Genomic DNA, 15,866 nt, shown 5'->3' with positions numbered 1-15,866 from the left:
TGTAGTAAGTTAAGTTTCTTTTTTTGGAACCAACGCTTTTTATACATTCTCTGCATGCTTTATTAGATTTTATAATGCTATTTACTATGTACCCTGCTATATTATTTAAAATATTTAGCTCAACATTGGTTAATACTATATCTTTCAGCAATAAATGAGGTACTGGAATAACGTTTTCTTTGGCTTCATTTTGCCGTTCGTTTTGACTAGATTTTACTACGTTTAAAAAGTCTGGTAAGAATTCACAGTCATCATCATTATAATTGCTTGTTGATATTTTGCGAATATACTGGGATACAGTTACAAGCTTCAAGTTACATTTAAATTGTAATGCATTTAAAATTGAATGTTTAGATCGTAAAACAGCAAACAAGTTTTCGATACAATCTTGCGTGAATCTACCGCAAAAAACGAATTGAAAGTTCCTATTTTCAATAAGGTGTTTTGATAATTCTATGCATGACATGGTAGAAATAATAATACCTTTTTGAATTGGTTTCCAATTTGTATTTTTTCCAAAAGTAATCGAACATATTATTTCTACAAATTCTAATAAAAAATTTATAGCTTCTAAAAATTTGTTCTCATATCTGCGACTTAAAGCAAAAGTTAAATTTCTTGAGCTTACAATATTAAACCATTTTGAGATTTGAGCAACTATCCATGCCGTTGTTTCGTACTCCTTTTTGTTACATTCAAAAGTTAAATAGGTAAGTGCAAAGCTTACGTCTTGACTCATCACATGCGAAGCATTTTTAACTCTCATTTTTTGGAAATGTTTTGTTCTATCTAAATATTCTTCTTTTAATTTTGGTACAAGCAAAAGCTCTAAATTTTTTTGAGACATAAGTAACTCTTTAAAATGTTTACAGCTTGCTTTATTCGTTGGTAGTTTATATTTGTCAACAAATTTTGCGGGTATTATTATTTGCTCATGGTTTAAAATACCTTCTTTTAGGTTTTTTAAAGCGTGACAAACATCATGAAAAAAATAAAGACATCGAGTGGCATCTAGAGGGTGTATACATTTATTTTGTGTAACCGAATAACGCGAAGAATGAATGCCAAATTCCTTCCACATTGCCTGGTTAGGAGACCCCATATCGGATAAAACAGCATGCACCAGTAACCTTATTTCCTCAGATTTTTTTAAAATTTCTAAAATAATCTTTTTATAAACTCTACCATCTGTAGAATTCCCTGAATAATAGTAAGCAACAGTTTGCTTCCATCTGTGGCCGATACCAGCAAGCATAAACACTAAACCATGCGTCGCTAATTCATCAGGATCATGATCTGGTAATGTAACAAAGCCTACAAATTTACATGTAGATGTATCGTATATTTTACTTGAAGATATACTTATTTCATCCAGAACGATAATGCAATCTTTATCTATGTCATTTTTAAATTGGGAACACTTAATATTTAAAAATTGGAAAATTTCAGTAGATATACCACTTTCAAATTTCCATTTTTCTAATGATCTGTGTAATGTCCTAAGAGAAGGAAGTGGAATACCCTGATGTAATAATTCCCTGTAACCCGAGTTGCCACATGCAAATTTTAACTGAAATGCTTTAACAAGCGTCTTATCACACCAACATGGTACTTTTTTATATTGCATGCATAAAAGCTTTTTTTGATCTGCGTTAAAAATTGCGTCCAATGCTTTTGGAAGCTGTTCTTTTATACATACTATTTCCTCGAGTTTTTTGATTTTCATTTTTAAGCTTATTCTGTCTTGCTGATACTTTTTCTTCATTAGAATCCTTCGCCTCTCACTATTTTCATATAATTGTTTATATTTCTCAGCTAAATCATTATTATTTTGTATGGTGGATAAAGCAGTCGTTTCAATTCCCTGTATATCGCCAATATCTATATGTTTTTGAGATTCAGGTTCTGGGTTTGCTTCTTTCATAGATAATTGTTCATTGGGTTCCCTTGCGCTAGTAGAGGCTATTGGTTTTAATAATGAGTCTTGTTCAGATATTATAAGAGTATCTTTGGTCAATGAATTTGTATATACTAATACTGGTGATGGTTGCGAAATCTCTGTATCTGATATACATTCTAAAATTTATATATTATTTTAAAAAGCTGTGACACTAAAATATTCGTTTATAAATGATGCTTTATTTATATTAGTACCTGAATTTAGTTTGCATTTAATTTGAGTAACACAATCCCCGAAAATAGTGGGAACAGCATGAGGCTTTAATTTTTTTGTTCCATCGACCCGTTTTTCCCACATGTCCATTACAAAGTGGAACTGTTAAAAGAAAAGTAAATACATACATTATTTTAAACCAAAAAAAAATTTCCGTACATACCTCACATAATGCTAAATCGTCTCTTATAGGAGATATAAGTTGAGCATTTTTTAGCCAGTGTTCTTCTTTCATGGTTTTTAGGAAAATAGCACATTTTTATGCCATACCTCGAATGGTTTTTACATTCTTTTGCAGCACAGCTAGGCATTATGTATTTTTTTATGTTCTTGTCAATTATAAGTTAACCTTCAATTTACCAGAGAGCTCGTACATGTTATCTATCCACTTAAAATATTTTTGAAATATTCTAATATGATAAAAATTATATGCATTAAATTTTAAAGTTATATACATCAAAAAAATTGAAATATGTTTTGTATACTTACTTAATATTTAGAATAATCAGTAATATTAATTTCAAACTGTAGATGTGTGCATGATGCTCCCGTCAAAAACCAAATAACAGGTGTGTTCTAACTCTAACTTTATTGACTTGTAACGGAAGGAGGACTATAAATGGCGGAATACGCATCAGCCAATTACAACAAAGATGTAGGATTGGCACAACTCTCCTTATAGGAACTCTAGTGCACAGTTGCCACGCTCGCCTGGACGAGCGCAAAAATTTAGGCGGACACACCACCACACACCACTTTTACCAGTCATCAAAGCAGAACCTATTTTGGTAAAAATCCAAGGAAGGCTTCGATCAGGTTCAAGTATCCATGTAAGTGGACCCCGAACCAGGATTTTATGTACTAAGAAGGAAGGAAGGAGGGCAGACAGGAAATTGGAAACTGTCAGGAGGTTCAATTAGGAACTTCAACTCCATTCCACTATTCCTAACCTAAAAATTGACACTGTTGTGCATGCCAGGCTTGAACTTTGTTACACTGTTTATTGCATGAAGGTAAGCGTTGAGGGCCGATATTAGGACTCACCGTTTAATTATTAATATTCCTTTGTGACTAGCCTGGTGGCTCCAGGCTTGGTAGGGTGTAGCAGGTCTACGCAGGGAATAATATTGAATCCAACTACAATTACAGGAGATAGGTACAGAGCTCTCCCCTTTTTTTTGCACACATATAGTCTAGTATTTCCAATAAGGAAAGTGAACTATCTTTGGGATGAGTTGGATTATAACTTCCATAGCCTGTACGATGACAGGAATTAGGCTTTAATACCAAATATATATATATATATATATATATATATTGTAACGTGGTGAAAACACGTTACAGAAATGTACACATTTTTTAGTTCTTCTCAGGTCTCCCCCTTAGTGCCTCCCGTCCCCTTGAGTATGCTTGTGAGTGAGTGAGTGAGGATAGATGAACCTTCCGTGTGATGGTAATGTAGTTACCCGCCTAAGGGATATTGTAATTGCCATCCACGGAAGGAGAGTAAATGTTTTTAGGAAATTGTATGATTGAGGATTGAGCGAATGTTTCTACGTTGTAGTTTATTTAGAATTACATATTATATTCCCAATGGTAAATTTTATTAGTAGCTTATAAGACCGATCTCCCTGCTCCAACAAGAGCTTGAAAACTGTTGTCCTTCTCTCCTTTTCTAGCCCATACCCGACCCACATAAGTCTATCTCCCTCGCACCCATTGTCCCGTCCGCGTATGTATACGCGTCGCTCTATCCTTGCCCTTACCGCGCTTCGCGCCGCGAGCGCCTAGCTGCGTTCTCCCCTGCCCGCGCCACTACCGACCCATCGTCGCCGACCCCGCACCACATCGCCCCGCTGCCGAACCACGAAGCCATAGTGTCGTCTGCTGCTAAGGACAATCACGCAGGATTCTCGCGCAGGAGCTAGCCAGCCGGCTATCATGCCAAGTATATGGGTGATTAGCCGGAACGGCGAGAAATATGGATTGCGGATCCATACCTAATTAACGATTGGTCCCTGGATCCCGATCACAACTATGACACCCCGGAATGAGGGGAATGATTGAGAGGACGGGGGAATATCCGTCAAATTGGACCAGATCTTGTTCGACTCCTGGAGTATCCGTACGTGGGTTTAATAGAGAGCTGGGTCGTCGCTGTGGATATTGAAATACGCCGAATTTCAATATCGCAGGCCCCAGCTATCGTCATTGAGAAGTTTTTTTGTGGAGTTTTCCGTGGCGGACGTCGTGGGATCGCCGGATTTCATCGTCGGAGCCGCCGGAGAATTTTTCCTCGCCCCATTCCCTTTCCCCCTTCGCCTTTCCCGTGCCGCCGTATCGCCCGTCGCTTTTCATGAGCTTTTCCCCAGTTTTCCTGGTAGTTTAGTGTTAATGAAATCATTGTGCGCGTATAATAAGTGTGCCAGGACATCGCGGGAGGCCTCTCCCCCCGAGATTTTAGTTTTGTTATCAATAAAGATTGTGTCCTTGGATTTTGGCCGTGTAATTATTAACTATTTTAACCCGGAATTCCTTTCCGCGCGTTACAATATATACTTTTATTTTTCTTCCTTACTTTTACACTTGTACATAGTTTGATTTCAATCAATTGCTTCCTGACTAGGTGTTGATATTATATTATAGTTAACATAAGGTTAATAAATTTGGTGCATAAGCACATTAAAAAGGGAGATTCAGAGGCTCCGCTGGACAACCTTAGTCATGTAACTTTCTTGGTAATGATTTAGATATTGATGGACCTGGCTATGCCTTGCTTGACTTGGTGTTACCTCTTTGCTTGTGTCTTTTACATTTCCTACAGGAATAGTACAGCAAGTATTTAGGTTCTTGAAGGGGTAGCGTTGGGAGAATTGAGAGAGAACCTTCTGCCCAGTATATGGACTGAAGGTCATCCAATTACCGGACATCCCCAATATCATTTAATATTCAGTTGTCTTATTTATATAAGTACTTTTCTTTTGTGAATATTTATAATTTCATTGCTCTGGTTGCGACATGAATACCTGCCACTGTGGGGAAGGCACAATTTTAACAAGAATCAGCGCAAAGGCACACAGACTTTACTTATAAAGAGCGCCAGGGTCATAAACCTTATATATGAGCCAGTCTGAGACTTGCCGGCTTGAGACTATTGAAGGACGTGGCATGCTGTGAAATTAAAGTGGATTCTCTTGGAAAATTACTAGTACACAATAATAAAAATTATATTCTATAACTGCTCTGTCTATCAATTTACAAGTATAAAAGTTAACATAATTATTCAGGTATACATGGGATCTCTCCCCAAAGCAACCGTTAAATTCTAAAGACTAGAGCAATGAAATTATAAATATTCACAAAAGAAAAGTACTTATATAAATAAGAATTAACAGAGTGACTATTAGTTAATACTGAGGAGTTGGATCAATCGTATGACTTTCAGTCCAGACATCAACAAGTCCGAATGGACAAAAGACCCTTTCCAAGTTTATCCAACGCTAGCCCTCTAAGAACCTAATTACTTGCTGCACTATTCCTGTAGGAAATATGAGGCACAAGCAAAGAGGTAACACCAGGTCAAGTAAGGCGTAGCCAAGTCCATCGATATCTAAATCACTACCAGAAAAGTTGAGTGGCTAGGGTTGTCCAACGGAGTCTCTAAATCTCCTGTTTTAATGTGTTTATGCACCAAATTCATTAACCTTATGTTAACCACACTATAATTCGACGCCTAGCCAGAATATACTTGATTAAAAATAAAACTATGTACAGGTATATAAGTAAAGAAGAAAAATAAAAGTATATAGATACATATATAATTGGCATTAAAGCCTAATTCCTGTCATCGTACAGGCTATGGAATTTATAATCCAACTCATTTCAATAATAGCTTATTTTTCTTATTGGACATACTAGACTATATGAGTGCAAAGGAAAAAAAACACTGTATCTATCTCCTGTAATTGGAGTTGGATTCAATAGTACTCCCTACGTAGACCTGCTACACCCCACCAAGCCTGGAGCCACCAAGTTAGTCACAAAGGAGTATTAATAATTAAACGTTGAGTCCTAATATCTGTCCTCAACGCTTACCTTCATGCAATAAACAGTGTAACAAAATTCAAGCCTGGCATGCACAGCAGTGTCAATTTTAGATTAGGAATAGTGGAATGGAGTTGAACTCCCAATGAACCTCCTGACAGTTTCCAATCTCCTGTCCAACCTCCTTCCTTCCTTCTTAGTATATTAAATCCTGGTCCGTGGTCCACTTACATGGGTCTCCGAACTTGATTACAGATCTCCTCGGATTTTCCACAAAAATACGTCCTGCCTTGATGACTGGTAAAAGCGGTGTGTCTGCGCCAACCTGCCTCTCGCCCAGGCGGTCGTAGCAGCTGTGCGCGCGGGCGCAGCGCCGCCACCCGGGATCGAGAGAAACCTTGTTTACGCGTGGTGTTTAAAAATAAAAAATAATTCATGTAGTAAGGCAAAAGAATTTGCCTTGTTACATGGTCTTTAGAAGTTAACGTAGATTTGGAGAGAAATCCCATGTATAACTGTATAATTATCTTAACTTTATACTCGTAAATTGATAGACAGAGCAGTTATAGAATATAATTCTTATTTTAATTTTTATTAATGTGTACTGGTAATTTTCCTAGAGAATCCACTTTAATTTCATAGCATGCCGCGTCCTTGAAAAGTCTCAAGCCGGCAAGCCTCAGACTGGCCCATATATAAAGTTCATGAGCTTAGCGCTCTTTAGAAGTAAAGTCTGTGTGCCTTTGCACTGATTTCTAGTTAAAATTGTGCCTTCCCCACAATAGCAAGAATTCATGTCGCAGGTTACAAACGGTTTATTAGAATTATTACAGACTTATGAACTTATACATAATACCATTACATGTAACATGGAAATTATATGTACAATGACTTAACAGATCCTTGTGTAAAACTAAATCGAAATTATTTGTCTCCTTCACCTCATATATGTATAAATGTTCATTGAATGATAATGTACTCATTTGCTGAACTATAAAATAAACATCATTATTTTCATGAAACATAATATATTCGATTTTTCCAAAACTAAATAATATTTCATCATCATTTGTGATTATAGTCATTTCCACCTTGTAAACAGTCCCATGTAAATTAACCCACTTATACATTTTAAATCCAGTACGTATAATATTAGAAGGTACTTTATTTTTAAACAGCTCATAGTGCTCAAGGTTTTCTATATTATAGTTCAATGGAGGACCTACTTCACATTTCACGCAGAAGCCTTCATTTAAGAGAAATCTATAATTCACATATAACTGGTGTTTCAATGCAAGTGTGTGCGATACATTAATACGACAAGTAACTGCAGACGAAATACTTTTTAATTGTTTATGTTTTCCTTCGAATCTAAAACAAGAAATATGTTTTATAGGTCCATACTTTTTAGTAATTCACGGATAATGTAGCAGAAAGTGAAGCTTAGGTTTAAGATTATCAGCAGGAAACAGTGTAAGATACAATTCATGATGTTCATAAATGATGTGCTTTAAATAATGAAAAGATTGAACGTTAAAGGAAGACGACATTGTTATAGACACAATCTCTCTTAACAGTAACCATAATTTCCATACCACATTACCCTCCAGAACTAAATCCCCAATAATAAGTCCAAAGAACGTTATAAAACAAGCCATTTGAAATGCTGATAAAATTAAATTTTTTATCTGTACTGCTGATAATGAAATTAAAACTGGTTTGTTTAAATTAAATTTATTCCCATAATCGAAAAATTTTATACGGTTATTTAAATGTTCTAAGGAAAACAGTTTCTGCATTTCTATCAATTTTTGTAATATTTTGCTCATTTCATCTCTGCATATGCCTTCATAGAGATCGTGCATAATGTCAAGAGTACAATTTTGAGCAATCTGGAAATATTTCAGTTTATGAAATACGCATTCTTCTACAATTCCATTATTAGACTTCTGAACGTAATCCATATATCCCCTCTTCGTTCTTAACAAAGTACTATCTTCTGTTAATTGCTTTCATCTTAAATGTTTATCAACTGTGCATATGCGACAACAATATGTTTCATTAAAACTTGTGTTGAAACCTAATATTTCATTGAGACCCAAATTATCCCCAACAACAGCGATTAGAACAAAATAGATTTTCGTCAATTGTTCATTGACAATGATTTCGATGCCATCTGTTTCAAGTTGGCACAGTTCCTCTAATAAATTTTGTAGCATCTTTTAATTTCCGAAATTTTTATACTCTTCACTTTTATGAAGTTGAGCCACAAATATATTTTCTAATTTACTTTTAACTTATAGAGGTAAAAAGGCAATGGCATAATAAATAGCACCAATTTTGTTAATACTTCTATGAGACCCTAAGGGATTATTTACCTCAAAATCGTCAAAATACATAATCAAAGGGAGCACATTTTTGTGATGAAAATTTTTTTTAAGATTTTGCCACACATCACCGTCTACGATGGAATTTAGTACACCGGACTCATTTGTAGTCTCTAGTTGATTTATAATAGAATTAAAAACATTAGGCAATTGTAAATATTTACTTAAAACCGGTTTTAAAAATATTCTTTGTAACGAATTATCACACGGAATAACTTTATTTCTACCCATTACCATTCTAGAACGTAAATCGGTATTAATAACCCATTTCGTAGGATAAATTAAAGTACCTGCTTCAATGAAATATTTAAACGTTAAGTATTCAGATTTAAAAACATTAAACGCGTCTTCTATTTTTTGCATCATTATTTCATCTCTTGGATGTAATAACAGTATCTTTACTTGTTATTTTGTTTTATTATTAATTGGAATATTAATTTAAACAATTGTCTTACGTATGTAAATATTTGAAAATTGACATTACGCGGAAAATGGAAAGAACTGCAAAACTTAGCTATACATAGTGATACACACGATATAATAATTTCATCTATGTTACGACAATCTACATTATGCTTCAAAAATTGTAACATATCTGAAGACATGTATTCTCTTAAATCTGGCGAATCGCAATTTAGCAATGAGACATCATTCAATGAAAATTTTTCAATATTGACATAATAACAAATCATGTAAAACATCAATACTATTCATAGGATTATGTGCATGAGCTTTTGCATAATGTTGCTTATAACCATAAAAAATATAAAAAGATCTGAAACATTCCGGGAATTGGCAATAGCAGAAATTTTGTAACTCATGACTGTGACAAGTTTTAATATGAACCTTAAAAGCATCATTTGATACACTTTCTTTACAATAGGGACAGACTATCATTTCTATAGAGATAAGTTTTCCAGAAATATTACAATTGTTATTCCTTTCTTTGTATGTATAGGCTGTACCACTTAAAATTAACCAAACGATAGACCTAAAACTCTGTTTGTCTCTGTAACTATAGAATATATAAATGTTTTGCATAAAAGCTTCTAGAAACGTATTCAAAATTGCTATTAGAGAGGTCTATTCATTTACTATAATTACGAAGAAACATGGGATCTTAAGTTCATGGTGTGGGTCCTATTAAATGGTCTACCTTTGTTTATTACAAATATATAGAAATACAACTATATTATGAGTTCAAAATAACATATATAGGCACTAATAATCCTAATTTTTTGAAGCAAAATAAATTGTACCTGTTTTAATGTAGATGTGAAGTAATTATAGATACTCTAATTCAGAAATCAACTCGTTAATTTGTAAAATGTTTTCGTCATATGGCGTTTTAAATTTGTACAATTGTAATTGTATTAACTGCCATATGTGCTGACTTTCTACTGGGTATTTCAAGTTAAATACATGGAATATTGAAAACAAAGTTCAATTGCTTCAATCAATGTTTTGCAGCTATACAAAATATCATCCACCGCTATAAATATGGAAGTTATTTCGGACCAGCTAACGCCGACAATAATTATAAAGGGTTGCAAAGAAAATTGAAAATTCTTCATAAAATTTCTTCTTTCTTCCCATTTGACCGAAATATTTCCAGGAATCTGTAAGAATGTATGTGTTAAGGGAAATCTGTGAATCGATATCAAATGTAGCAATATTCTTTTGCTATTTATCATATAAATTGCCAAATATTTAAAATATAAAAATAATAAAATTTCAGATTAAAACTTACTTTTACATGTATCAACAGACTATCTTTACATTCAACAATTGAGGGTTTCCATTGTCGTCTGCCTATTTTTATACAACCTTTAGGCGGTAGTAGTATTGGTAAAAGTAATAGCTCGCAAGCTATTTTCGTTTCTGTAAATATATATATTACGTAATTTTATTTGTAACATTATTGTGCTTTTACATTCCTTTAATTACTTAATAATATGTAGTAAATAAAGGTGCATACAAAGCAATTATATTCATCTAATCAAATTTAGTACAGATAAATGATTTGTAGCAGATTTAAATTGTTTCTTCTAAGTATATAACCGATTGCAGTTACCTTCGTTAACTTCTTCTACATTCATTAAGTCTAATAAAGAAAGAGCAAAATCATTCTTGCTCGTTAATGGTCGAAGACGTAAAATTTTGAAAAAAAAAATCATTCCACGTTTCTTCATTGAGCTGCTGGTTATTTATACATAAAGCTTTAAAATCCTCTCCTCTTAAATTATAGGTAGATGGCTGTCTCAGTATAGGCCATTCTTCTATAATGGTAGCTAAATTTTTCGATGCCTTATTTGTGAATTCATTTCGTTGCAATGGAAGTGATTTCATCCAATGTATTTTTACTATATCCCAAGGATATATATTATTGGATAACCACTCTTTACTCTTCTTTGCTTCGTCTAAAGAAGAACTTGATAAAGTAAAATAAAAATAATATATGCAGGTTGTGACGCTACTGTCTATCCTGAGGGATATCGTAGAAGGGGAGGGAGGAGTGATCCCTCACCGATCGCGTTCGCATCCCAATAGGCGACTTCCTACAAGACTCGGGCGCCTTCCATGTAATATTAATAATATCCGAATATTTATTTATACAGAGGGAGTTCTAACCCTCGTACGCGAATATAGGGGAGGGGGTGCTAATACAATAATTCCTCAACTTCGATTAAACTCTCTTTATTATAAATTCCGTGCTCAATACAATACCCGGTTCTCCTTACACGGTATAATTGTGTTATGCGACGTCCTAAGTGTGGACGCGCGGCCTAAGTTGTGCGAACGCGGCTGAAGCCCCGATGACGTAGTACAGGGCTCGGAACGGTTTGCAACTTTCGCCCGATTTCCTAGCTCTATCCTTTCTACCAAGTCACGTGGGCTCGCAGTCGCTGGTCGTAGCTGGGCGCGTAAAACATAGCCAGGGGCGGCACACGCAATTCTGGAACAAATCAAACATATGGTACCAAATTACTGTTTATCAGCAATAGTATAAAAAATTTACCATTTATTGGCTCAACGTTATTCTAAATATAGTATTACCAAATAATAAGTCGAAAGTGTGTTACACTAATGTAATTAGTTGATTTTAATAAACATTAAATTTATTCGATCTATAAAAGAATAGTGCTATGGCCCTGCGTGTTGAATTTATAACTATTAAAAGTACGCAAATTGCAGTATTATTTTCCCTATTGTAGTTCTGCTGCTAAAAATAAATATACGTACGAATACAATACTATTTACCATTCCTTTCGCACGAAAGTTATACCTGTAATTCTATACATATATGTATGCTTTAATGTTATAGACTGGTTCAAGGATCAAATGACAGAATCTTAATAGATTTCCACATCACCCAGGAGGTACTATTAATGATGCATTTTTTTTGTAAGTGGTATCCCCAATAGGTCTAATCCACTGTAATTGAGAACAAGAGAAGTTAAAACTTAATTTGGTTTATAGGTTGTGACTGGAGGAACTAACGAAGAAGTATCTATTTCGATGTTAGTTAAATATGTTCTCATAAGAGCAGTCAAAGTGGAATCATTCATGGAAGACCGTAAATCATTCTTGATTTGTTTCATTTTAGAAAACGAACATTTACACAAATAGGTGGATCCAAACATAGAAAATATCCTGAGCCCAAAACTTCTTAGAAAAGGATATTTGTCTTTTGGTAAGGTTTAAAAAATTTCTAATGAGTTCTGAAATTTATTGTTTAAATAATGCAAACAAATATCATTTTGTAAGTCGCAAAGTTCTTCCCGTAAGATTACATTTTGCTCTTCAATAGGTACAATAAGACATTTTCATATAAAATTAAATCCTTTCTAAGAGATTGCAAATCTTTAAAACGAGTAGTGAATTCTTCATTAATCGATTGAAGGATATAGAAGTGTTTCTTAAAGTCGCAAGTATTTGGAACAGATTCTTCCAGTAAATATTTACATGCGGGAAAGTGATAAAAGCTATTATATATTAAATCATGCATAAGCATATTTAATTTTGCTATGAAGGAATCGATATGACTGACTAATTGAGAAATAGATTGTTTTAATGTTTGCAATTTATAATTCAAGGTGTTAAGATGATTTGTTAAATCTGTTATTAATGATAGCTCACAAAGGGAATCTATATCTTCTAAAAATGATTTGAACTCATTTTACATTGCTGATGTCATTGCTATAATTTGCAAGAACATCATTATTTCATTCTTTAAAGCGAAAAACCTTTCTAAACATTACCCTGTATTAAGCCAACGAACATCAGAATATAAAGGTATATCCTTATAGAGTGAATCATGCTCAGCTAAAAATAATTTAAATTGACGATGAGTTAATGATCTATTTCCTCCTTTAACCCATTAATGCCCAAATAACGTAAAATTTTACTTTGACTTTGAGCTTCTAAATTGTAATGAAGCTGTAAGTATTTTTTATTCAGACAAGTATTTTCTTGTGTATTTTGATCCGCTCTACACGATAGACCTACTTAAAAAGCTGTAAAAAAATAATTAATATTGTTTTTTTACAGATTTATATTGAAAAATGCGATTTTTTTTCACAAAACGTCCCATTTCAGTTGGATCCAATTTTTTTTGTATTGTTATAACCATGCAAATAGAGTTATTAGATGTTATTCTTTCGAAGTATGCACAAGGATTTTATTAAATAATTTTTTTTTGCTATGGCGGGCTGTTAAAATGAATAATACAAAAAAATCATCGATAAGACAGGTGCTATAACAGTTCTTTTTAGTTTACCAAGTTTTGGAATATTTATATATTGCTGAAAACGTATACTCGGAGGTTTTTGGGGTCGCTGATTACAAATCTGATATCAGATTTTCAAAATTCAAAATGGTGAATCCAATATGGCGGACAATTTTTGGTAAACTTGCTTTTTTTCTCGAAAATTGATTTTAACGGTTATGAAAAAGTATACTCGGAGGTTTTCGGGGTTGCTGATTACAAATCTGATATCAGATTTTCAAAAATTCAAAATGGCAAATCCAATATAGCGGATTTTATTTGATAAATTTATCATTTTTCTTGAAAACTGACGTAGATCAGTGTTGAGATGTATCATCTTCTGCCATTGTAAAAATGTTGCCCAATTCTCATCGCGGGGAGGTAGATGATCACCGAGAATCTTTTTTGTTTTTTTTATTTTTTATATTTTTTTTATTATTTTTATTTTTTTTATTTTTTTAATTATTTGTTTCAAGTTTCTTTGGATAAATTATAGTTTTATATTCACTATTTTTTACTTTTGATGTGAAAGTTCAAAGCAAGTTGGACAGTAGTACAAATTACAACTCTTACATACATGGAAACTTCTTTTACCACATCGTTTTGAACAATTTTTGTAACTACCAGTCTTAGTCATAACATGTTCATCCGATTTCTCGGATGACAAGTATTTTTTAGCAACACTCAGGGCAAAATCTTTGATCGCTAGCTTTTTGTCACTTGAGCATGCAGTATTCCATAAAATAGTAGCATTCGTGGGGGATGATTGAATAATTCTTATAAATATGATCCATGTCCATTTCTTTGATCTAAATATGGGCATTACTCTGTTGCAATACATATCATGCAAATCAACACCTCCCATAAATTGATTATAAATAGTTACAGCTTTGGGGAATGGAATATAATCTTTCTTTTTTCTCTCTCTAAGGTATCGTTTGAATGGCGTCTCTGGCGTCGCACCAGCAGCTGTAGATAAAACGTTAACAATTTTAGAGTCCTTTAGTGTAATCAGATTGAGCCCACTATTCTTATCATGCTTCACAGCATATATACCTCTAGGTGCATCTTTAGCAATGGAATTTTGTTCTTTTATACGATTAGCTTTTACTGTACCAGTCGCGCGTAAGCCTCCTTTCTTGAGATGAACAAGTAAATCGGGACAACAGAACAAATTATCAAAATAAATGTGATACATACTCAATTTTCTGGGAGACGTCTTTGAAGTAAGTTGTTCTAACATTTTAAGAACAACTCGACTACCCATGTTGCAATTTGGTTAAATGTTGCTTACTTTCGAATTTTTTCCACAATAAATATCACAATCGAATAAGTATCCGTTTGCCGAACACAGTGCTCATAACTTTATACCATACCTAATAGGCTTACCTTTTATAAATTGCTTCAAAGAACTTCTTCCAAAATATTTGCACATCATTTCGTCAATAGATAAAGCAGTTGAAAACACCCCAAATTTTCTAAGATTGTTCCTAAAAATGTCAAACATTGGTCGAACTCTCCATATCTTATCATCCAAATCGGCATTTTCTGGCTTATGGTATTTTATTTTGGATTTTATCTGTTCAAATCTATTGCGACTCATTGCATTTGCAACTTTAGTAGATCTCAAATCTGAATCAAGTGACCAATAATCTCTTTGAGCCAATCTTTTATTGAAAGTGGAGTAAATAAGTATTCCTACAAATGCATCAAAATCTTTCAGAGTCAAATCTAATTCATTTACTTTAGAACAATCTATTATATGTTCTTTCAATTCTTTTGAAAAGAAAAATTCGAACAGTTCTGTAGGCAAAGATGAAAAAATTAGTTTTTTATCTTTATCACTCAGCAGAATCTTATTCTCAAGAGGCTCTGTACATTTTTTTTCTCCATTTTCCCATAAGTATTCGTGATTGCCCTCAAGTTTTTTTTGTGATTCTGTGTATTTTTGAGCCATTTGACGGAAACTAGAATTGAATGATTCACCTAATTCATCATCCAAGTCCTCTTCATCAAATTCATCTTCATCTAAACTACTTTTCCTTTCATCACTTCCGTCTTCAAAATCGTCAAAATCATCAGAATCACCAGAATCATTGGCATTAGGAAGGACAATCCTTTGAATATGATCGTCACGTTCAAGTAATTCATCTCTCTCCTGAGAATTACCCTCTTCAGAAAAATCTGAATCTGTGGTTTTTCTCGCTCTTTCTTTAGGCATTTTTGCAAGTAATAATATAAAAAATACCTATCAAATACAAACGATTTTCTAGATATTATGAGCATAATATTTAAAAGGATTACAAAATATCGATGGACAGAGAGAAAAATTATCCCAAAAAGTAAATGATAAAAGTATACAGTGAAGATTATAATCCTCTTGCCAGAAAAGTGACAATTCCAATCATTGCTAATGATGTCTATTGGAATAGAACAAGAATTATAAAATAATAAAAAACTGAAAATGATAACTTTTGTTTTATTATATTGGCAT

General features: G+C 33.5%; 1 protein-coding gene across 1 annotated transcript; it reads right to left on the bottom strand.

The window, feature by feature from the left end:
- Positions 1–8,514: 8,514 nt before the first annotated feature.
- LOC136772131 (piggyBac transposable element-derived protein 3-like) lies at positions 8,515–15,593 on the bottom strand. Its single transcript, XM_066724870.1, has 5 exons — positions 14,762–15,593; positions 14,429–14,608; positions 13,967–14,341; positions 8,676–8,894; positions 8,515–8,579 (listed from the first exon to the last, which is right to left on the bottom strand). Exons 1-5 carry the CDS (start codon positions 15,591–15,593, stop codon positions 8,515–8,517), a joined length of 1,671 nt encoding a protein of 556 aa, XP_066580967.1.
- Positions 15,594–15,866: the final 273 nt, after the last annotated feature.

This window comes from Prorops nasuta, unplaced genomic scaffold (genome assembly GCF_024137725.1).
Source record: "Prorops nasuta isolate Cenicafe-Biocafe unplaced genomic scaffold, Cenicafe_Pnas_1.2 PNAS00001, whole genome shotgun sequence".
NCBI classification, from domain to species: Eukaryota; Metazoa; Arthropoda; class Insecta; order Hymenoptera; family Bethylidae; genus Prorops; species Prorops nasuta.
Note: the sequence above shows the minus strand (reverse complement) of the source record. Positions and strands in the feature narration are given on the sequence as shown.

Excerpts from the sequence above, each read along its gene's own strand:
- LOC136772131 (XM_066724870.1), bottom strand. The coding sequence starts at position 15,593 with ATGCCTAAAGAAAGAGCGAGAAAAACCACAGATTCAGATTTTTCTGAA. Across the intron at positions 14,342-14,428 it reads TGCTAAAGATGCACCTAGAG|CTGCTGGTGCGACGCCAGAG; the intron begins GTATATATGCTG and ends TTTTATCTACAG. Across the intron at positions 8,895-13,966 it reads AAATTGTTCAAAACGATGTG|GTACTTTAATTTATCCTACG; the intron begins GTAAAAGAAGTT and ends TCATTGAAGCAG.